We start from the raw sequence: 23,659 nt of genomic DNA, 5'->3' as shown, positions 1-23,659 counted from the left end.
AACGGGACTCAATGGGCTGACTGTATCGAACCTCCTTGGTGAACCCATTCTCTGATTGTTTTTTCTCCTTCCCAACCAGTGCCCCACAACTGGTATATCAAAGTCCATGGTATGTGTTGGCCTGTCTGTGAAAAAGTGAGTGCGTGCGTGCGTGCGTGCGTGCGTGTGTGTGTGTATGTGTGTGTGTGTGTGTGTAAAATAAAATATACAAAAACAACAAAACACATAGTAAAATAGCCCAAGCGCTTTCAATTATTCTTAATATTTTCAGGTATATAAGATCCCTTGCTGTTAATAGAAAAAGTAGCGGGCTTCCTTTGAAGACTACGAGTCACAATTACCAAATGTTTGAAATCCAATGTTCTCTAGTGGTGTTGTTTAATAAAACAAACTGTTTTGTTAGTGACAGATATGTCGGGTTCTTCTTCCAGCGTTTGTACTAGCTGCCAGATGAATGGACAAAAGTGAATATACTTTTTGGTTTAAACAATATTTGCTGTAACCGTATATACTACAATAGGGCTGATCAACAGGCATGCCCTATATGAATGCCTCTCTCCATATTTTACAAACGGTTATAAAATATTACATTTATAATAAATATATATATATATATATTAATATCCTGTTTTGCAACACAATAATTTTATTTTGCACAAGAATACAAGTATCTGTGTTTATTTGCTGATGAGAGTAATGTAAAGAAAAGAAATTTCAGTTTGAAAATTGGTATACATTACAATCCATGTTATAAAGAAGGCTATGAGAGCGGCCCGCTTTTCAGTTCTTTAGTTGCACACTAATCAACTACTTTCTTAAAAATATAACTTTATCTTATACCCATCAACAATTATAATAGTAGACGACACAATTTAATAATTTATAGAAGGGTTTCTTTCTCTCAATTTGTTTTAATATTCAGTTTGGAGTACTGTAGCAATTACAAATTTAAATTGAGGAAAAAGCAAAAATGGCTATTTTAAGTAAAATACAGAATACAGTTTTTGCAAAATTAAACCATTAAAGATGTAAATCAAAGTATACAGTATTTACTGGTAAAGCTTTGGTTGCAGTGTCGATGAAAACCACCATAGGTGATGGATTAGCACTTTAATTACTAGGACGCGCGAGACCTAGCCCAGTTGTAAAGCGCGCGTCTGATACGTCTAGGGTCGATCGCCGTATGTAGACCCGTTGAGCTACTTGCATTTCTCGAACCAGTCAGTGCACCACGACTAGTATATTAAAGGCCGTGGTATGTGCTATCATGTCTGTGGAATGGTGCATATAGAATGATTCTTGCTACTAATAGAAAAACGTAGCGGGTTTCCTCTCTAAGATTATGTCAGAATTGCTAAATGATATCTAATAGCTGATGATTAATAAATCAATGTGCTCTAGTGGTGTCGTTAAACAAAACAAATTTTAACTTTAATTACTTGGGGTGAGAAAGAATTTATATATTGGTACATTGTATATAGTAGTTCAAAGTACACTTTACAATTATTTTCCCAAGATTTAGCAATCAAGATATGCTCCTATTTAATACATGTATTTGCATATACATTAGTTAAACACATTCGAACTGTGAAGAGCGAATGTAATCCACCCACCCCAACACATAACCCCTGGATCTGCGTCTGATACTGAAAATCGATTTATTTACATGTATACATACGATGGCCATTAAATTGGAATAGGAAATTAATTAAATTGACTATATTTCTCAGTGTACATGACCACATGTATCTGATGATGGCCATCTAGCTATTTGAACAGCCATTGAAAATCGAGGTTTGTAAATACCGTTTAATATTTGCTTATTAATCTGTTTAACTTTCCTATTTGGAAGCGGATGATTGATTTTTTTTTTTAATTCTGGATTCCGTCTTTGTCTTTAAAGTTCATTGACCAAAGTGACTAAAGTGAGCATGCGCGCGTTTGCTAGAAAATGCCAGCGGATTGCAAACTATTGGAAAAGTAATGGATGAGAGGCCAAGCTTTATCCGCTCGGCAGTTCACACACGTCCGTGGGTTCGCGTAATGTGATTAGCACACCCAAATGGTGTGTGCCAGGCGACTATCATGCAATATTTATCATGTACAAATCAATAGAAGGAAACCGATATGCAGCAATGTCAACTGTGGTATTTTCAGGTAATTTTCCAAATGAAAACAAGACCACCTAAGCATCTGTTGTTTACTCATGCTTTAATATGCAACAATGGCGTTGTGTTTATCAGTTAAAGGTACACACCACCGTTTGTCGTGTCGTTACTTGCTGTAGCAGCGTAATATAGGCCGGTGTAGGAAATAGTTCCTTATAAAATAAAATAATACAAAATTCTGATACGACTTTTGACATCTTTGTTTGATAATTACAAGTTGACCTCAGTAGTATATAAATAACCCATTGGTTTGAAGTTACTTGTAATATTTAGTACTAACTAATAACAACTGTATAAATGGTATACTCTCACATGCATAACAGCAACACGAGCTGGTGCTCTCTGGCCTGAATTTGCAGCCATTGTAAGATGCTTCCGACATGCAGAATCCTTTAGGCACCTACAATTATGTATAATTTACACTTTTTTTTTTTTTTTTTCATTTTCTTCATTTAAAATGTAATTTTCGTTATCAAAAAGGCAGTGTTATTCGGAAACATCTTACAGTGGAAGCAAACTCAGAACTTTTCCTTTAAATGTTAGATTCTAATTTGGCGTCATCTATAATCTCGAGTAATTTTTCGAAAGCATTTTACCGTTAAGAATAAACCATCCAGTTTTCGTAAGTTGACATATTTTGAAAAAATTGGTATACATTACAATCCATGTTATACAAAAATTTATGGCGTGGCAAAACATGGCAAAGATTTAGTTTTCTTGCAATAAGGCATTTGACAATATTTTTTGACGTTGAAAAACAATATTGCCTTAGTAAATAACATTGCAGAATGGGGTTTGTTGGCACGTGTGCAGGCTATTATGCGGGGTTGAGGGTCAACACTTTGACGAGCGAAGTTTCCAGAGGGGTCGGGTCATGCTATCCTTGAAAATATATTTTATAAAAGGAAACTGCGCTTTAAGCACTGTGTCAACCACCGAAGCCTCTCCCTCCTTCGGTGAAGTATAGTTTTAATAGACATGCATCTTCCCTCCCACTTGATTATTCAAAACGGATCTACAATTTTTCTTGGGAGTGGCTGCAACTCTAAAAACAAGTAATTGTCTGACAGTTTTTGGTAGATTCATTATAACTTAATTATATCCTAGAGTAATTGTCGTCATTCGAGAGCTCTAGGAGTGCATCCCCAAAGACATATCTTTGATTCCACCCCTGTTATTTCTACAACAGCCGCCATAGAAAGGTTTCAGATACACATTAAACATAATGTATTTTATTAGCATACACAATAATGTAAAAATAAAATTTTATATATGAAAATGTCGCACATGTATATCAAATGGATGTGACGGTACATGCTCTTAATTTTTTTCGCCTGTGGCGATATTAATTGTTTTAGAGGGCCGTGTGCAGTTCCAAATGCACTTAGCCCAGATGGGCACCTTGTTACGTAATACCTTCGCGCGACCGTGCATCCCAATATGCACTTAGTCTAGATGTGGAGGCCAGGTGGCCAGTAGTTACGTAATACCTCCGCGAGTGCGGTTTGTGCATCCCAATATGCACTTAGTCTAGATGTGGAGGCCAGGTGGCCAGTAGTTACGTAATACCTCCGCGAGTGCGGTTTTTACAACCGTGAATTGGCGACTAGGCGTCATTAAGTCTGACGATCAGAGAAAGATATGCCGTCTTGGTAGCTGTGGAAATTCACTTGATACATGAGGTACCGCCTTGTACCCCCAGGCGATATTCGGTTTTTTTAAATAAATAGCTAGGGTTTTAGAGATATTGGGGAGAAACATAGGAAGGCTTCCAGGGATCGCTGTCCGTCCGGACTGGTAAATTATTTTATTTCTGCTCTGTGTATAACCTTGATGTGATTGATGTGACTTTAAATATTTTAATACTGTATTATACCAATATTATTGTAGGTTATTGTCTTTATTGTGATAGGTACCAGTATTAAGTCTGTATTACAAGGTTATTGAATGAGTAGTTAGGGTTAATTAAAAATTAACCAGTTAGGAATAGAGTTGTAATTCCTTTATTAATTAAGTTCTCCTGGAAGCGTTTCTCAATTATCACACGTTACTGAATGTGTAGTAAGGGTTAATTAAAAATTAACCAGTTAGGAATAGAGTTGTAATTCCTTTATTAATTAAGTTCTCCTGGAAGCGTTCTCAATTATCACACGTGTGGGTGTTGTGTCACGGTGAAGTAAACTAGACACCTAGAGATTAACTAACTAAATGATCAGTTCTGGGTTGTTATTATTTGTTGTTGTTAATTAACTACTGCGGCAGTACATTTGTCAGCGTAGATTAATACAGATTCCAAAGTGTATTGTGTTTTTGTTGTGTTTTCTAGTGAACTAAACGTGCTATAATAATATATACTTATATAAGATCTTATCTCTGATCATACCTAGACGAGCCAGCGGGGATAACTGCCTATTACAGAGAGATCTAATAGATATACAGTTAGGAAAGATATTTGGACAATCGTGTTTCATTCAGTTACGGGTATTATAGGATCCCCGTGACAGGAGTGAAAATTGGGGCGCTCGTCCCGGATCTGAAACGGGACATGCATATTTAAAAAAGTATTGTTTGTAAATGGGGGCTTTATAAATTATTTTTACAAATAACTAGAAGTAGCAACGTTGTTCACTAGAAAATTAATTAATAATAAGTGCGTCATATCTAAACAAAGATAAGAATTTGCTGGATAGGCCTACGCTCAGTGTAGTGGAGATTAAGCGAGCACGTAAGGCCGAATTAGTTGAAATCGCGGGTGAGAGAGAAATTGATTTAACATCAGCTAAAACCTTAGGTGATATAAAGACAATTATTATCCAGGACGTTTTTAGTGATAGGCCTGTTATGGAAGACAGTGAGATTGTTCCAGAGATAGAGATAAATGAGTTAAGTGTGGAACAACAATTAGCTTTTAAAAAGCTTGAGTACGAAAGAGAAGAACGTGCATTAGATAGAGAGAGAGAAGAGAGAGATAGAGAGAGAGAGAGAGAGAGAGAGAGAGAGAGAGAGAGAGAGAGAGAGAGAGAGAGAGAGAGAAGAAAGGGATAGAGAAGATAGAGCTAGAGATAGAGAAGATAGAGATAGGGAAGAGAGAGAGAGAGAGAGAGAGAGAGAGAGAGAGAGAGAGAGAGAGAGAGAGAGAGAGAGAGAGAGAGAGAGAGAGAGAGAGAGAGAGAGAGAGAGAGAGAGAGAGAGAGAAGATAGGGATAGAGAGAAAGAAGAGAGGGATAGAGAATTCCAGTTAGAAAAATTAAAAGTGGAACATGAGTTAAAGTTGAATACTGAAGAAGTCAGACGAGAAGTAGGAAATGGGTTTAACATGTCGGAGGCTTATAAATCAGTGCCTGTATTTGATGACCAGGAGGTAGATATGTTCTTCCACCTTTTTGAACGGGCCGCTAAGCAGCTAAATTGGCCGCAGTCTAAGTGGGCATTGTTAGCCGTGTCTAAGTTTAAGGGGAAGGCTAGTGTAGCTTATAATTCAATGAGTGATGAGCGAGCAAGTCAGTACGACCTAGTTAAGGCGGCAGTGTTGAGGGCGTATGAATTACGACCTGAGGATTACCGTTTACGGTATAGCGAGTTGAGAAAAACGCAGGGTCAGTCTTATAGTGAGTTTGTGGCTAAGAAGGCAGGGTTGTTTGATAAATGGGTGGTGTCTCATCAGGTAGAGTCATATACCGAGTTACGGGAGTTGTTGATCTTACAGGACATTAAAAATGGATTACCAGTTAGCTTACGTATTCATTTAGAGGATCGTGATGTCAAAAAGATAGAGGAGGCAGGCATAGTGGCAGATGACTACGTGTTAATACACAAAGCTCAGGCAGTACAGGATAGCTCTTTACAACAGGGTGATAAGAAGAAATTTCAGCCAGGTTTTTCCAGGGAAAGTAACTATCGGGGAGAGTCATCTAGTTGGTCAGCTAGTCAGGCAAGGAATGCACCTGGTGGGCAAAGTAGGATAAACCTGCATTATCAGCCAATGCACGAACTTTTCGTCCACATTGCAGTTACTGTAAAAAGGATAACCATCTTGTCGGGGACTGTTTTAAAAGGAAACTCGATAATGCGCAAGTGGTCGGTTTAGTGAGGTCAGCTCCGTTAGCGAGAGAGTTAATGGTTAGTCCCATGGCAGAGAAAGTAAACCCGTATGTGTCCACTGGTATGGTTTGTGATGTGAAACAAGAATTGAGTCCTAAGGCAATATCAATCTATCGAGATACTGGTTGTAGTCAGTCGCTGATCACGTCAGAGTGTTTAGCTGGTATTAAGAATTCAGATACAGGACGTAGTTTGGCCTTAACCTCGGTTACTGGAGAAAATATGGTTGTCCGGTTACATAACGTTTTCTTGTGTTCGAAGTTTGTGACGGGACCAGTCATTACGGGTGTTGTAAAGGACTTGCCTGTTGAAAACATAGGAGTTTTGTTGGGTAATGATTTGACTAGTCAGTGTTGTCAGCCGAAATGTGACCAATTGTTAATTAAAGACAGCACTTTACCAATAGAAGAGAGTGAGGTTGATGAGATTAGATATCCTGCGTGTGTAAAGACTAGGGCTATGGCCATTGGGGTAACACGAGACCCAGAGGATATTTGTGATTTGTCTAATACGTGTGTGAGCCATGAAATTGGAGTGGATGAGGTTATCAGTAAAATGGTAGATAAGTCAACTGAGGAATTAAATGTGGTGGAACCTGTTGATCTCCCGCAGAGGGGAATTGAACCAGTTGTGTTTGATTGAGGGGATTTACATTGTAATAGACAATAGTTAATTCTAGAGCAGGGGGCTGATCCAGAATTGTTGGCAGCTCGCACTACATTGTTAACAGAGGGTGAGACGGAGGATCAGATGTCAGGTTATGATATGGACAAGGGAGTATTAATGAATAAGAGAGTTAGAGATAGGAAGGCTAGGAAGCAACTGAGCCATGCTCAGAGCAAACTAAAATCAGTGTTTGATAGGAAGGCTAGGAAGCAACTGAGCCAAACTCAGAGCAAAATAAAATCAGTGTTTGATAGGAAGACTAGGAAGACTAGGAGTCGGGAATTTAAACCAGGGGATAAGGTGCTGCTGTACCTTTCCATTAAACGGGGTTCATTGCAGAACAGGTATTTCGGGCCCTATGTTGTGCACAAACGGGTTAATGAAACAGGTTATGTGATAAACACTCCTGATAGGGTTAGGAAAAGTAGGTATTGTCACATCTATTTGCTAAAAGGTTATTTTGACAGACTGTCGATAGTTCCAGTACTACCGGTCCAAATTGAGAGTCACTCAATTTCCTGTGATGACGTCAAGACTGCAGAGATCAAATTAACCAAGAGCCAGATTCTAGCAGACTTGAACCCCCAGCGAGAAAAATTGACTACGCTGATACAAGACAATGTTTCCATTTGTCAGGACCTTCCAACTGTTACCAATACCTTAAGCCAAGATGTGCGCTTGGAACCCAACGCTACACCGATTCGACAGCATGCCTATCGGAGAAAACCTGGAAAACGCGCGACACTGAAAAAGAAAGAAACGAAGTTCCAGTGGTCAGGTGAATGCGAGAAGTCATTCAACCGTCTCAAGCAGATGCGCCCCTCGTCTCCCGTGATGGCAGCACCAGACTACCGAGTGCCGTTCAAGCTAGCTGTGGATGCCAGTGACGTGGGAGCTGGAGCTGTGCTGTTCCAGGAAGACGAAAATGGACTGGACCACCCTGTACGTTTCTTCTCCAAAAAGTTTGACAAACACCAGGTGAACTATTCCACTATAGAGAAGGAAGCTTTGGCCATGGTACAAGCTCTAAAGCATTTTCAGATCTACGTGAAATCGGCAGTGCATCAAGTGGTGGTCTTTACTGATCATAATCCGCTTACTTTCATTCACAGAATGAAAGCCACCAACCAGAGAGTTTTGAGGTGGAGTCTTCTTCTGCAAGAATACCCAATGACCATTGAACATATCAAGGGCACATCCAATGTAATCGCTGATGCCCTGTCCCGAAGTTGAACGTTATGATAATGTGTTGACATTCTTGATTTCTGTTTTGTTTTTATATATTTTATTTTGTATACCAGGGACTCAGAGACTCAGTGTGATTAATGGTAGTCACCTTATTATTACATGTGTTATAAATGCCCGGATGCGTCGGTTAACGCACATTTTGTTTTAATGTAGTATATTTCCCTATTCCTAGAGTAGAGGAAATATTCTTTTTGAGGTGGGGGTGTGTGACGGTACATGCTCTTAATTTTTTTCGCCTGTGGCGATATCAATTGTTTTAGAGGGCCGTGTGCAGTTCTAAATGCACTTAGCCCTGGTGGGCACCTTGTTACGTTATACCTTCGCGCGACCGTGCATCCCAATATGCACTTAGTCTAGGTGTGGAGGTCAGGTGGCCAGTAGTTACGTAATACCTCCGCGAGTGCGGTTTTTACAACCGTGAATTGGCGACTAGGCGTCATTAAGTCTGACGATCAGAGAAAGATATGCCGTCTTGGTAGCTGTGGAAATTCACTTGATACGTGAGGTACCGCCTTGTACCCCCAGGCGATATTCGGTTTTTTAAAATAAATAGCTAGGGTTTTAGAAATATCGAGGAGAAACATAGGAAGGCTTCCAGGGATCGCTGTCCGTCCGGACTGGTAAATTATTTTATTTCTGCTCTGTGTATAACCTTGATGTGATTGATGTGACTTTAAATATTTTAATACTGTATTATACCAATATTATTTAGACGGTGCTGCCGGTCATCTGACGCAGTATATTGTAGGCTCACCGTTCTGATATATATATATATATATATATATATATATATATATATATATAAAAAGCTTAGCCAGTCATCCTAGAGGACCTAGGTAAACTGTAGGTTATTGTCTTTATTGTGATAGGAACCAGTATTAAGTCTGTATTACAAGGTTATTGAATGAGTAGTTAGGGTTAATTAAAAATTAACCAGTTAGGAATAGAGTTGTAATTCCTTTATTAATTAAGTTCTCCTGGAAGCGTTTCTCAATTATCACACGTTACTGAATGAGTAGTAAGGGTTAATTAAAAATTAACCAGTTAGGAATAGAGTTGTAATTCCTTTATTAATTAAGTTCTCCTGGTAGCGTTTCTCAATTATCACATGTTACTGAATGAGTAGTAAGGGTTAATTAAAAATTAACGAGTTAGGAATAGAGTTGTAATTCCTTTATTAATTAAGTTCTCCTGGAAGCGTTCTCAATTATCACACGTGTGGGTGTTGTGTCACGGTGAGGTGATTAGCATATTGTGTAAACTAGACACCTAGAGATTAACTAACTAAGTGATCAGTTCTGTGTTGTTATTATTTGTTGTTGTTAATTAACTACTGCGGCAGTACATTTGTCAGCGTAGATTAATACAGATTCCAAAGTGTATTGTGTTTTTGTTGTGTTTTCTAGTGAACTAAACGTGCTATAATAATATATACTTATATAAGATCTTATCTCTGATCATACCTAGACGAGCCAGCGGGGATAACTGCCTATTACAGAGAGATCTAATAGATATACAGTTAGGAGAGATATTTGGACAATCGTGTTTCATTCAGTTACGGGTATTATAGGATCCCCGTGACAATGGAGTAAGTGATAAACTGACTGTATGCATGACTAGCTGTGTAAATTATATCTAACACGCCTGATTAGCTTTATTTCTTGACGTACTTCCAATTGTCTTGATATTTAATGATTTGCGACAGTTCTTGAAACTAGTATAACCACATATTCAATGTGCTTATTCATATATTCCGACAAACTGAGAAACAATATCTGATATTTAAAACCTATAATATAATACGTAAGGTAACAGTGTTCGGTCGTCCTTATTGCTTCTCCTCTTTTCATTGGCACTGCTGACCGCCGCCATCTTTGTATTATAGGGGCGGGACGTAACCCTGTCGTAAAGCGCCCGCCTGATGCGTGGTCGGTTTGGGATCGATCCCCGTCGGTGGGCCCATTGAGCTATTTCTCGTTCCAGCCAGTGCACCACGACTGGTATATCAAAAGCCGTGGTATGTACTACCCTGTCTGTGGAATGGTGCATATAGAAGATCCCTTGCTGCTAATCGAAACGAGTAGTCTATGAAGTGGCGACAGCGGGTTTCCTCTCTCATATCTGTGTGGTCCTTAACCATATGTCTGACGTCATATAACCGTAGATAAAATGTGTTGAGTGCGTCGTTAAATAAAACATTTCTTTCTTTTTTCTTTGTATATTACGTAAGGCAACAGCATTCAGTCGTCCTTATTGCTTCTCTTTTCATTTGTATTGCTGACCGCCTTCTTTGTATTTAGATGCACCCGATTCAGCATTTCGCACGGATCTTTTATGCAAAAATACATACGATGGCGTTATTCAGTTATAACATACTAGTTTAAACGGGGAATAACACACACACACCCCCCCCCCCCCACCCAAAAAAAACCCCGATCCATGCTATGATCCTATGGCAAATGGGGGGGGGGGGGTGGGTGGGTGGGGTTACTGATTTATAGCCTTTGCAGCAGGTGGCTAGTAAGAGAAAAGTCAGTGTAGTGGATTTACATCTCTCCACGGAGTCGTTAAACTCACTCTGCGTTGGAGCCAGTGCTACGTTTGCAGTCACACACCATTGTGACGATACGCCGTTGTTTGACACAAGTTCAATAAAAGAAGGCATGACCTAGATTTCAAATGAAGATCTTAAAGGAAATATAAAAAAATGGCCCGTCACAGCAAGAAAATAAACGTCGATTCTAAATGCTTGAACATTAAAAAGATATACCATAAAATGCAGCTTTAAAGATCACTATTTTGGCCTTCATCAACAGTGTTAATAATTTGCTGCTGAGCAAAAGTGGGGGTGATGTGTATCGTGCTTGTTTAATTGAGAAGTCGCTTTAAGACAAATGTAAGGACTCGCAGTGTCAAAATCTCTGTCTAGATTTCGCGACTGAAGAATATTTCATTAATGTTTTATGCATTTCGGGTTCCTAGCCGTCGCAGACTTCATTCAAATCTCTCGAGAAAAGTGTTGAGTAGAACGAATTAGAAGATGAAGACATATGCCGTGGATATTGACCCGGTGTTTTTGAGATTCCCCACATCTGTTGCCAGAGAAGTGATCCCTTTAGTTGCCTAATATAAATAATTTAAAGGTCAATTCGCGTTGTTTAAACAGTGGGTGTTTTCATTTGTACTGCATGTTTTGCGCAATATTTCAACACGCAAAGTCTTGGTTGTCTTTTGATCTAAAGGGTGTTTCCTTTCTCTTGGAGATAAAGCAGAAGATATTATAGCTATAATGTCTCATACGGCAGTTCTTTTCGTTGTAGAAAATGGCGTTCCACAGCAATTTGTAAAAGTAGGAAATGTTATTAGGTAAGGAAGCAGATGAAAGTGAATAGTATTGCATCATTTCGACAGACATCGTTCAGTAGTCATTCTAAGAAAGAAAGAAAGGAAGGAAGGAAGGAAGGAAGGAAGGAATGTTTTATTTAATGACGCACTCAGCACATTTTAATTATGGTTATATGACGTCAGACCACAAAAATGAGAGGAAATCCGCTGCTGAAACTCCTTGGGCTACTATTTTTTATTAACAGCAAGGGATCGTTTAAATGCATCATCCTACAGACAGGATGATACATACCACGGCCTTTGTTATACCAATTGTGGAGCACAGATTGGAACGAGAAACAGCGCATCAGGCCCTAGTCATTACAGGAGAGGCGTGTAGTACAATACCAGTGTGCCTTCCCAATGGTCTGTGTGGTCGATCACTTTTGTGAATCCCTTGGGTTATTTCCCGTTCTAACTAGTGGCCTGTGAATGGTATATCAAAGCTAAGACCGTCCATTTTGGTGTCCTGTCCCGAGGGAAAATGATTTTTTTCCAATGCAAATATAACGCGTTCCATAACCCACGTACCCCCCGAGCGTATATATCGAATGATAGAAGTATTCGATTTACCCATAAGCGTTACCTACCCAGTGATTGTTGAACGGTTCACTGTTGCTAATCTCAATTTTTCCTGAAGTCCTATTTTGATTTGTAGTGCCGATAGCTTTGTTTTTACTTACCTGATACCGCACTTCGCAAGGATCTATTGGCGCTCAGGTTCAGTCGACTGTCGGACAGAAATCATGCTAAATACTGCATACAAACATCAATTCCATAAATACAACGGTGTTAGAAGCCAGAGTATAACGACAATAAGAGAACTAGTTACCAACGCTCTCTTACCGTTAGCCCGAGTACTCTGACGGTAAGAGAGTAGACATACATTTGGACAGTTAACAACGCTCTCCTACCGTTAGCCCGAGTATTCTGACGGTAAGAGAGCTAAACGGACATTTGGACAGTTGCCAACGCTCTCCTACCGTTAGCCCGAGTACTCTGACGGTAAGAGGTCTCAACGGACATTTGGACAGTTATCAACGCTCTCCTACCGTTAGTCCGAGTACTCTGACGGTAAGAGAGCTCAACGGACATTTGGACAGTTATCAACACTCTCTTACCGTTAGCTCGAGTACTCAGACGGTAAGAGAGTTCAACGGACATTTGGACAGTTATCAACACTCTCTCTCACCGTTAGCCCGAGTACTCTGACGGTAAGAGAGCTCAACGGACATTTGGACAGTTATCAACACTCTCTTACCGTTAGCCCGAGTACTCTGACGGTAAGAGAGCTAGACGGACATTTGGACAGTTATCAACGCTCTCTTACCGTTAGCCCGAGTACTCTGACGGTAAGAGGTCTCAACGGACATTTGGACAGTTATCAACGCTCTCCTACCGTTAGTCCGAGTACTCTGACGGTAAGAGAGCTCAACGGACATTTGGACAGTTATCAACGCTCTCTTACCGTTAGCCCGAGTACTCTGACGGTAAGAGAGCTCAACGGACATTTGGACATTTATCAACACTCTCTCTCACCGTTAGCCCGAGTACTCAGACGGTAAGAGAGCTCAACGGACATTTGGACAGTTATCAACACTCTCTTACCGTTAGTCCGAGTACTCTGACGGTAAGAGAGCTCAACGGACATTTGGACAGTTATCAACGCTCTCTCTCACCGTTAGCCCGAGTATTCTGACGGTAATAGAGCTAGACGGACATTTGGACAGTTATCAACGCTCTCTTACCGTCAGAGACCAATGTATATAAATTCTGCGGAAGCGCTGCCTACCAAACGGTAGTCAAAGATTTACGCTCAAATACAACAACAATCCTTTGTTTGACGTTAAATACCGTTACATTGATAATTTTCGAGCTCCGTAATAAACAAACATTTCACATATTAATCACTAAAACACACTACAGGAAGAAACCCGACAGCACCCCCTTTCAATTATGTTCCAGTTAAATTGACGGGTTTCTTCCTGTATTGTGTGTATTATTGATTTATATGTGCAATTATTTTTATCAGGGAGCTCGAAAATTATCGATGTAAAGGTATTTACAAGCAATAATTCTGAATCAAAAATATTATTGGTAGTAAATCTTAAGGTAGAGATGAATTTTACTCGTAGAATGCAGGAAATAGCATTTTAGGACATCTAGTTTACGAACTTAAATTGTACCATACCAGAGTCTGACACTACAGAGTTGTCGTTAAACAAAGTGTTCTATTCACTTCGAGTTGATAGCTTTCAAACGTTTATCTTCACAACCACAAGTGGAATTTTTATATTGTTCTTACAATATAGTCTTTAGCTACTAGTGGAACAGTTTCACCATATTGGTCTGTTGTCAGTGCTATAATATACAAGGCCTTTTTAACGGTTTCCAATCGTTCCGATCGCTTCTCCACTTTAGATATGCACTGCATTCTGTATACTTACCCGATGTCGCACTTCGCAATGATATTTGTTGGCTTATGTCTAGTAGATTGTATGTTAACTAAGACACTATCACCACTGGTGTAGATAGAGGGATGTGGGGCCATACCCCCACCAATCAAACCTTTTCCCCACCACCTTTTTATATTTGTCTGTCGCTTCATAACGCGCGTAAAAAAAATCGTGTGTCCCCCTCCCCTCCAAAGTAGGTGGCCTTTCAGCATAAAATCTGACTACGCCAATGATTGTCACTGAACATGTGTTGTATGTGTTTGCAGGAAAACGATGGCAACAGCTTGAAACGCTCGAGACCAACGGCTTCCACGGGCAGATCATGCCACCAACCGACTTCCGGATACTACCATGCCCATCGATAGATGTCACCACTGAATCTTTCAACTCTACCGGAAGTGCGGAAGAGTCGGTCAGCAAAGACGACCTGAATGCCCTTCTTTACATCGTCGTCACTCTGTTGTTCTACTCTCTGGGAATCATCGTCGGCATCATCACCTACTTAAAGCGAGAGAAGGAAGAGATAGAAGAAGATAAATGTTTTGACGAATTCCTACAGATGAAACGCGACCCTTTCAACTTGCACAAAATGGAAAAGGTTCATTTAATAGCCGTGAGGCTGCAACAGATCGAGGATATTAAGATGGCCCGCGAGGAACAGATAAAAAAGAAACTGCAAACTGAAGTGATTGTTGAAGAGGACAATGAAGAGAACAGCGAGGCCTGTGTAATCGAGGACAATCCACAACAAGCTGTGTCTCAGGCCAGTGCTTCCAGGCCGAGGAGTCTCGGTGAGCTAGAATGTTTTGACAATGTGGGGAAACCACGAAAACCAATTCTCAGACAGCAGAGTAGTGTGTTTCAGATAACTCCCACGGGAGAACACATTTCTTCGGTTGTGGCAAAGATATTTGATAGTGAAAGACGAGAAGGACTTGACGTACCAAATACTCAAGGTGATACAGCGAAACACGAAAGCATGGAAACCAGTGTTGATGATTGTGATTCAGTTTCTGACATCAGATTTGCAGATTTGAGTGATTCGGATGAGAACAGTGAAAGATCTCCAGTCTTTACTCAGGGAAGATGTATTGTTACCAATGTTTGATTGGAATTAATAGCTTGAAAAATATGTTTGTTTTTATGACTTTAAACAATTTGGTTTTCTTCATTATTATTGTTTATTGAGTCACACATTTTTACGATAAGCTGTACAACGAAATATTCATGTTAATATTTTGCCACTGTCTACCACACTATTGAGTGTGACACGGCTATCATTCTAAAAAAAATTAAAACCACTAGAACATAATTGTATATCCAAACAAATTAATTATGTAATTTTCTAGATACATTGTTCAACATTAACTTAGAACACAATAATTTGATTCATCTCGCTCGTACAGCTCGTTTAAAACGAGTTTTATCGTATGTTTGGATAGAAATTAGAAACCTATAGATCTGAGTTAGCCTACCTTTTTTCACATGTGTATAGTTCCCATGGTAACTGCTGTTTCATGTGATATCTTATATGTTTAATCTATGCAAACTGGAATTTTACTGCAATGCAAAATGGCAACATTAAAGGGACATTCCTGACTTTGCTGCACTTGTTAAGATGTTATCGACTAACAGAGACTTTTTAACAATTGTAATTACATATCAAATATATTTTTCTACATGAAATAGTAGTGGCTGTATATTAAACGTGTTTCTGATTGTTCTAATATTTGTACACGGTTAAATTTCAGTTTATTTCCTAAAATATGATTTTTTCGTACGTACGAAATTATTTGAAGACAAATCCAGTATGGGCTTTTTACAAATATTAAGACAACCTGAAACACATTGAATATACAGACACTGATATTCTAAACATGAAAATATATTCAATATGCAAGTTTAATCGTAGAAATATTTTATTAGTCGGAAACATCTTACAATGCAGCAAACTCGGGAATGTAGTAGAAACTGAATCAATACCTATACAAACTAACCACGTGTAACTGCAAACTGTAAACACTGAACACATAAACAGGTTCTCTATGTGCTTAACATAATCATATATATTATTCACACACAAAACAAATGTACGTGTATATGAAATTTAAAAAATTTGAATAAAACTTCGGAATGATATTTATACGTCTAAAATAAAACTATAAACATCTATTTATTTTAATGGATCAAAGAGGTACGACTTGATTTAAATGCATTACTTCCTTTATTATTGAAACCATACGGATTACATCCCTTACAAACCATTTTCAAAGCATGTCAACTGCCGGTTTAAGTTACTTACGCTCCCTGCTAAATAATGCCTCCCTTGGGAAAAACATTTCTCAGGCTGGGAAACAGGAAATAATCAACACATTATTCCTGTACACATAAAAATATTAAAGATCCATTTAACTGTTAGGAGTGAATTATGTTACGACATTATGTATTGAATCGAATACGATTTTGTTAAACCATGACGTTTATTGTTAATCCTTGAAATAGTTTGTTGCTACGATGTATATTTTATTTTAAACTTTATAAATTTGTTTGTAAGTTTTTAAATAATACATTTGTTGCATTAAGAATATTGTCAGTTTATGCAGGTTCTTATAAGAAAAAGGTACTTACATGGTTTAATGTAGCCTCATGGGCGGATTCAGAGGGGTGTTCCGGTGGGGGATATACCCCGTCACGAATGCAAGTTTACTCAACGTTCAACGAAAGTCTGATTAATACAACAAAATAATTGAAAACAAAATTAAATACTTTCTTGGGTAAAATATTTTTAATACATAATGACACAATTTTATAATATTAAAATGAATCTTACTTTTATATAATAAAAGATTACAACTTTGTATATAACCGTTGGCGAAGTCACTGTTTATATATTCATTCGTCTAAATCAACACAATTATTTTAGATTTACCTTTTAGCTAGTTGTATAGTTTATATTAATGCAGCGCACTTTTAAATCTAATATGCTTTTCACTTTTCAGTTTGAACGTAGATTTGTTTTTGTAATCATAAAAGCTAAGGATTTTATTGCATTTTTAAACCGTTCATGTTCATGTTCATATTCATGCCAATGTTTATAATAACATTTTTGTGCTACAGATACTGTTTGACAAGTAGTATTTTACGGGTTTCTTAAAAATTTATATTTAATATTTTATGACAGGGGGTTATCTGGAAATGATCACATGTAGATGATTTGGGAGAGTGTTAAAAACAACAGTAACAAAACTAAATAAAGAAAAATAAATCACAAAAAATAAAGAAAACAAAATAAACAAAATAAACAAAAACCAACTAAACTAAACCAACAAAAACAGAAAATTAAAAACAGAAAAAAAAGTCATCTTTAAAGGGACACGCCCTAGTTACGGCTAGTTGTTAACCATTACGGCGTTGTTTTTCGCTATTAAACCCATTTTTTCACAAATAAAATTGCACTTTACTTACATTTTATTATTTACAATACACATTTCCATTCACCTGAAGTTCTTTTTGGTAATCCTGGTAATCCTGATGTTTGTAAAACCACGAAATGCATTTTTTGTATTTCTTAAAAAGCCGCGCGCACTCGAGAAAAAACCGTTAAGCAAGCGAGGTCCAATCTATTTTTAGAGGGAATCTTCATGTGTAAACGTCACAGACGTTGGTATACCACGTGACCGTTATCATTTTGGTTCGGTTTGTTTTCTCGTACACGGTTCGCGCAATCAACATCCGATTTGTTGTCGTTTGCTTGTTATTCATTTGTGAGATTTTTCTTCACAGTTCGTGAACATTTTCAGTAACAATAAAGTTCAGACAAGTAAGTGTCTCAATACAAAACGTTAAAAACCCATAAAGTCTTACGATATCTGGAGAGGGGATACAACCAGGACAGAACAGTTGGAACATGTCCAGGAGAGGTGAAAGGAACGCACCCCAAGTCTGTGCGCACTCTGTGAAATTTGTCGTGACGTAGGCATTGTTGAGCTTCGAGCGACATCTACCGGTGACATCAGAATACTAACTTTCAAAATTATTTCAAGCAATTGGGACATGGGGATTCTCATGGTATTTATCGATATAAAACCTGCTTTTTCACTCCATTTGATAAAAACGTGATCTAAGTGTGTTACAGGTTTGTAGATTAACCAAATTATAATTTATTTTCGCTGGATGGAACTAGGGCGTGCGGCTTTAATGTCTGCACCATGCTGTTAAATCATAAATTTGACTTTTCTATCTTTGTTTTTTTTAGGGGGCAAGACGTAGCCCAGTGGTAAAGCGCACGCTTGATGCCCGGTCGATTTGGGATCGATCCCTGTCAGTGGGCCCATTAGGCTATTTCTCGCTCCAGCCAGTGCACCACGACTGGTACGGCCTCGGTGGCGCAGTGGTTAAGCCATCGGACTACAGGCTGGTAGGTACAGGGTTCGCAGCCCGGTACCGGCTCCAACCCAGAGCGAGCTCTTAAGGGTTCAGTGGGTAGGTGTAAGGCCACTACACCCTCTTCTCTCTCACTAACGACTAACCAACTAACAACTAACCCACTGTCCTGGACAGGCAGCCCAGATAGCTGAGGTGTGTGCCCAGGACAGCGTGCTTGAACCTTAATTGGATATAAGCACGAAAATAAGTTGAAATCAATCAATCAAACGACTGGTACATCAAAGGCCGTGGTATGTGCTATCCTGTCTATGGGATGGTGCTGGTAATCGAAAATAGTAGCCCATGAAGTGGCGACAGCGGGTTACCTCCCTCAATATCGGTGTGGTCCTTAACCATATGTCCGACGCCATATAACCGAAAATAAAATGTGTTGAGTGCGTCGTTAAATAAACCATTTGAATTTCCTTCATTCATTCTTTATTTGTATTTTAAAATGGTTCCTTTTTCATTTCAACTTATTTTCGTGTTTATATCCAATCAAGGCCCAAATTCGGTTTCCTGGGGACACACATCAGATATCTGGGCTGTCTGTCCAGGACAGATGATTAGTTGTTAGTGAGAGAGAAGATGGTGTGGTTACGGTTCAAGCACGCTGTCCTGGGCATACACCTCATCAATTTTAGCTGCCTGTCCAGGACAGTGGGTTAGTGCTTGGTTTGTTAGTAGTTAGTGAGAGAGTGTAGTGGCCTTACACCTACCTATTGAGTCGTTAACACTCGCATTGGGTGGGAACCGGCACTGGGCTGCGAACCCAGTACCTATCTTATGTCCGATGGTTTAACCACGACACTACTATCAGCGAGGCCGGTAAAAAGATTCTAACAGACCTAATAAACCCACCGATGTGATCATTTCTAGAATCGTAACGATCACGTGTGTAAGAATGACGTCGACAAACCAGTGTACGTATGACATAGAGCTCGTTCTTCTTATGCACTGCATCTTCAATTTCATTTAAAAATAAATCTATTTTATGAAGCTAACAGTGTTGTTCATTTTTAATCCAAATGCTGAATTATATGACATGCATTATGTGACCGTTTAGACATATAAACTTTTAAAAGAACTGTGGGATGATCATAAACAATAGCATATGATATATAACCAATGTTGTCTTAATGGGTTTCAAATATTTAAAAAAAAGATTTTATATTCGTACACATTTCCATCCTGAGGTGGAGATAACAATAACAAAAAGAATACTATCTTCTGTTGTTGAGTGGTGTCCATATTGAATTACTACAAATTAGAAAACTGCCCAATGATGAAAAAGTGTCAGTAAGCTTATTCTTTATTTTATTTTATATTTCGTTTGTTTTGTCTTGGGAATAAAAATCAACAAAACGAAAAAAAAAAAATAATAATTAATTAAAAATAACACAAAATAGCAAAAAAATAACAAAAACCAATAACACCAAAAAGAAACACCACAGAAACAAAAGAAACTCACAACGTTGTACAGATTATAAATTCATAATGAGTATCTTGGCTGCCCGACTATTACTGAATATATGTAATGTATACCGTAACTTATTGGTTTGTGTACATCAACGTACGCACAGTATACTGTCCAATACGTCGTGTTGAGAACTGGTATTGGTATATGTCATGTTAAAAGCACAGCTTCGGATACATTTTTTGTTTTGTTATGTTCTAAGCATTTTGAATACTAGCAGTCAATCCAGTTTTATTTTTCAAGAAAAGAAAAGAAAAGAAAAAAAACATTTCCTCGCGGCAACATACAGATAATATTAAACATGTTTACATGATGTCGTTTACATTGCAACGAGCTTGTTTTGAATCGTGCATCACGAATGAAAGCGAATTATTTGCGATTGAAAATCCATTAGTTGTAAAACAAAATAAAATAATATAAATAGAAACAGACTCTTATGGGATTGAATATTCAGTGTAGTATGATATATATAATATATGAGAAGAAGATGATAATTTATTGTGAAAAGGTTTCAGGCCAGTTCATTTTAATTGAACGTCTCCATCAGTTTTTACCTGAATACGAGGATTTGCTCTAGCACTAGGAGGCGTTGACCCCCGACACCCCCCCCCCCCCCCCCCCCCTCCTTGTACATTTATGAAGCACAAATTAATGCAGGCATGCGTGCAGGAATTTATGCAGGAGTGGTTCTAGACTGTGGCGAGCGAACTTTCTAGGGGATTCCAGTCATACTACCCTGGATATTTGTTTAATTTGCTTTGAGCAGGGGGTTTCGACCACCGACCCCACTCCCACTCTCATCTCCACACCAGAAACAAACAAATTGTCTGCAGTGCCGATTTGGCAAATGTTACAATTCGTCGTCGGTTTCTATTATCACGATAGGTATATCAGTAATATGAGCACGTTCAGTGTGGATTTAACCTTTACAAACAATAGTGACGGGCGTCACACGGTGCATACACGCGTGCTGCCGAAACTATTATTTACATATATTATACACACATAAATATATATTACACACAAACCATATTACACGCTCTCTCAACGTGTCGACATGGGAATGTGTTTATACAACGTGTATATCATCGACTTGGGAATGGTTTTATACAACGTGTATATCGTCAACATGGGAATGTGTTTATACAACGTGTATATCATCGACATGGGAATGGTTTTATACAACGTGTATATCGTCGACATGGGAATGGTTTTATACAACGTGTATATCGTCAACATGGGAATGTGTTTATACAACGTGTATATCATCGACATGGGAATGGTTTTATACAACGTGTATATCATCGACATGGGAATGTGTTTATACACCGTGTATATCATCGATATGGGAGTGGTTTTATACAACGTGTATATCATCGACATGGGAATGTGTTTATACACCGTGTATATAATCGACATGGGAATGGTTTTATACAACGTGTATATCGTCGATATGAGAATGTGTTTATACACCGTGTATATCGTCAACATGGGAATGGTTTTATACACCGTATATGTCGTCAACATGGGAATGGTTTTATACATCGTGTATATCATCGACATGGGAATGGTTTTATACAACGTGTATATCATCGACATGGGAATGGTTTAATACAACGTGTATATCATCGACATGGGAATGTGTTTATACAACGTGTATATCATCGACATGGGAATGGTTTTATACAACGTGTATATCATCGACATGGGAATGGTTTTATACACCATGTATCATCGACATGGGAATGGTTTTATACAACGTGTATATCATCGACATGGGAATGGTTTTATATAACGTGTATATCATCGATATGGGAATTGTTTTATACACCATGTATATCATCGACATGGGAATGTGTTTATATACCGTGTATATCGTCAACATGGGAATGGTTTTATACACCGTGTATATCATCGACATGGGAATGGTTTTATATACCGTGTATATCATCGACATGGGAATGGTTTTATATACCGTGTATATCGTCAACATGGGAATGGTTTTATACATCGTGTATATCATCGACATGGGAATGGTTTTATACATCGTGTATATCATCGACATGGGAATGGTTTTATACATCGTGTATATCATCGACATGGGAATGGTTTTATACAACGTGTATATCATCGACATGGGAATGGTTTTATACAACGTGTATATCATTGACATGGGAATATGTTTATACACCGTGTATATCGTCAACATGGGAATGGTTTTATACACCGTGTATATCTTCAACATGAGAATAGTTTTATATACCGTGTATATCATCGACATGGGAATGGTTTTATACAACGTGTATATCATCGACATGGGAATGGTTTTATACACCGTGTATATCACCGACATGGGAATGGTTTTATATACCGTGTATATCATCGACATGGGAATGGTTTTATATACCGTGTATATCATCGACATGGGAATGGTTTTATACAACGTGTATATCGTCAACATGGGAATGGTTTTATACACCGTGTATATCTTCAACATGAGAATAGTTTTATATACCGCGTATATCATCGACATGGGAATGGTTTTATACAACGTGTATATCATCGACATGGGAATAATTTTATACACCGTGTATATCATCAACATGGGAATGGTTTTATATACCGTGTATATCATCGACATGGGAATGGTTTTATATACCGTGTATATCATCGACATGGGAATAATTTTATACGCCGTGTATATCATCAACATGGGAATGGTTTTATACACCGTGTATATCATCGACATGGGAATGGTTTTATATACCGTGTATACCATCGACATGGGAATGGTTTTATATACCGTGTATATCATCAACATGGGAATGGTTTTATACACCGTGTATATCATTGACATGGGAATGGTTTTATACACCGTGTATACCATCGACATGGGAATGGTTTTATACGTCGGAAAGGTCTGAGCAGGAAGGCGTCTGCATAGGAACAATGCACCTGTGCACACGAAGTATTTACAATTGCCTGTGTCTACAGCTACAGAATGTGACTTTGATATACTTCCTCATGCACATTACTCTCCTGAACTAATGCCATCAGCTTTTTATCGCTTCTCTAAACTCAAAACACACCTGCGTTAAAACGATTTGAAAAGTGACGATGCGGTTATTTGTGCCGTCCAGGTCTTGTGGATCCTGTTTACACGTACAGAAGTCAAATCCAAACGCCCTTTTCCTCGCAAACGACGCAGAACCTCCTATTGTGAGACCCACAATGTGTGCCTCATGTGCGCTAAGCAATACACGTGACATGTCAGTGGACACTAAAATATAATAATTGGTATTCAATAGGATAATTTGCAAAGTGCATTTGTATTTGTTACACGGACTGTTAAACCGGTGGCAGTAACAGATGACAAAAGAAGTTTTTCTGTTAAAAATAATCAATTGAGTAGTCACACTGAGGGCTTGGAAATGACGCCGATATTGATTTTTCAAAACAAGAACAGTTCTGCATCGGTAACTGTAACATTCCGTTAAGAGTTCATAATTATGAATGATTAATAACGTCGTTATTTTTTTATAAGCTGTACTGAACAACAACAAAAGTTTCTTTTGTTTAACGACATCACTAGAACACGTTGATTTATTAATCATGAGCTATTGGATGTCAACCATTTGGTAATCTTCACATATAGTATTAGAGAGGAAACCCGCTTCGTTTTCCATTAGCACAGGGTCTTTGATATGCACCATCACACAGACATGATAGCACAT

The 23,659-nt window shown here is 38.4% G+C and overlaps 3 protein-coding genes across 3 annotated transcripts in view; 2 read left to right on the top strand and 1 right to left on the bottom strand.

Moving 5' to 3' along the window:
- LOC121375791 overlaps positions 1–15,155 on the top strand; it is a 34,728-nt gene extending 19,573 nt beyond the window's left edge. Inside the window, exon 2 of the mRNA XM_041503436.1 lies at positions 14,290–15,155. Within this exon, the coding sequence (XP_041359370.1) occupies positions 14,346–15,131 (786 nt within the window). The 5' untranslated portion in view covers positions 14,290–14,345 and the 3' untranslated portion in view covers positions 15,132–15,155. The remainder of the gene's footprint in view (positions 1–14,289) is intronic.
- Positions 15,156–20,969: 5,814 nt separating this feature from the next.
- On the bottom strand, positions 20,970–21,470 carry LOC121374792. Its single transcript, XM_041501903.1, has one exon. It carries the CDS (start codon positions 21,468–21,470, stop codon positions 20,970–20,972), a length of 501 nt encoding a protein of 166 aa, XP_041357837.1.
- A 338-nt stretch (positions 21,471–21,808) lies between these two features.
- Positions 21,809–22,849, top strand: LOC121374791 (dynein heavy chain-like). Its single transcript, XM_041501902.1, has one exon. The coding sequence runs from the start codon at positions 21,809–21,811 to the stop codon at positions 22,847–22,849; it is 1,041 nt and encodes a 346-aa protein (XP_041357836.1).
- Positions 22,850–23,659: the final 810 nt, after the last annotated feature.

The sequence above is a fragment of the Gigantopelta aegis genome, chromosome 6, assembly GCF_016097555.1.
Source record: "Gigantopelta aegis isolate Gae_Host chromosome 6, Gae_host_genome, whole genome shotgun sequence".
In the NCBI taxonomy this organism is placed as follows: Eukaryota; Metazoa; Mollusca; class Gastropoda; order Neomphalida; family Peltospiridae; genus Gigantopelta; species Gigantopelta aegis.
Note: the sequence above shows the minus strand (reverse complement) of the source record. Positions and strands in the feature narration are given on the sequence as shown.

Bases quoted from the DNA above. Each gene is read 5' to 3' on its own strand.
- LOC121374791 (XM_041501902.1), top strand. From the start codon at position 21,809: ATGGGAATGGTTTTATACACCGTGTATATCATCGACATGGGAATGGTT.
- LOC121374792 (XM_041501903.1), bottom strand. From the start codon at position 21,470: ATGTATAAAACCATTCCCATGTTGACGACATATACGGTGTATAAAACC.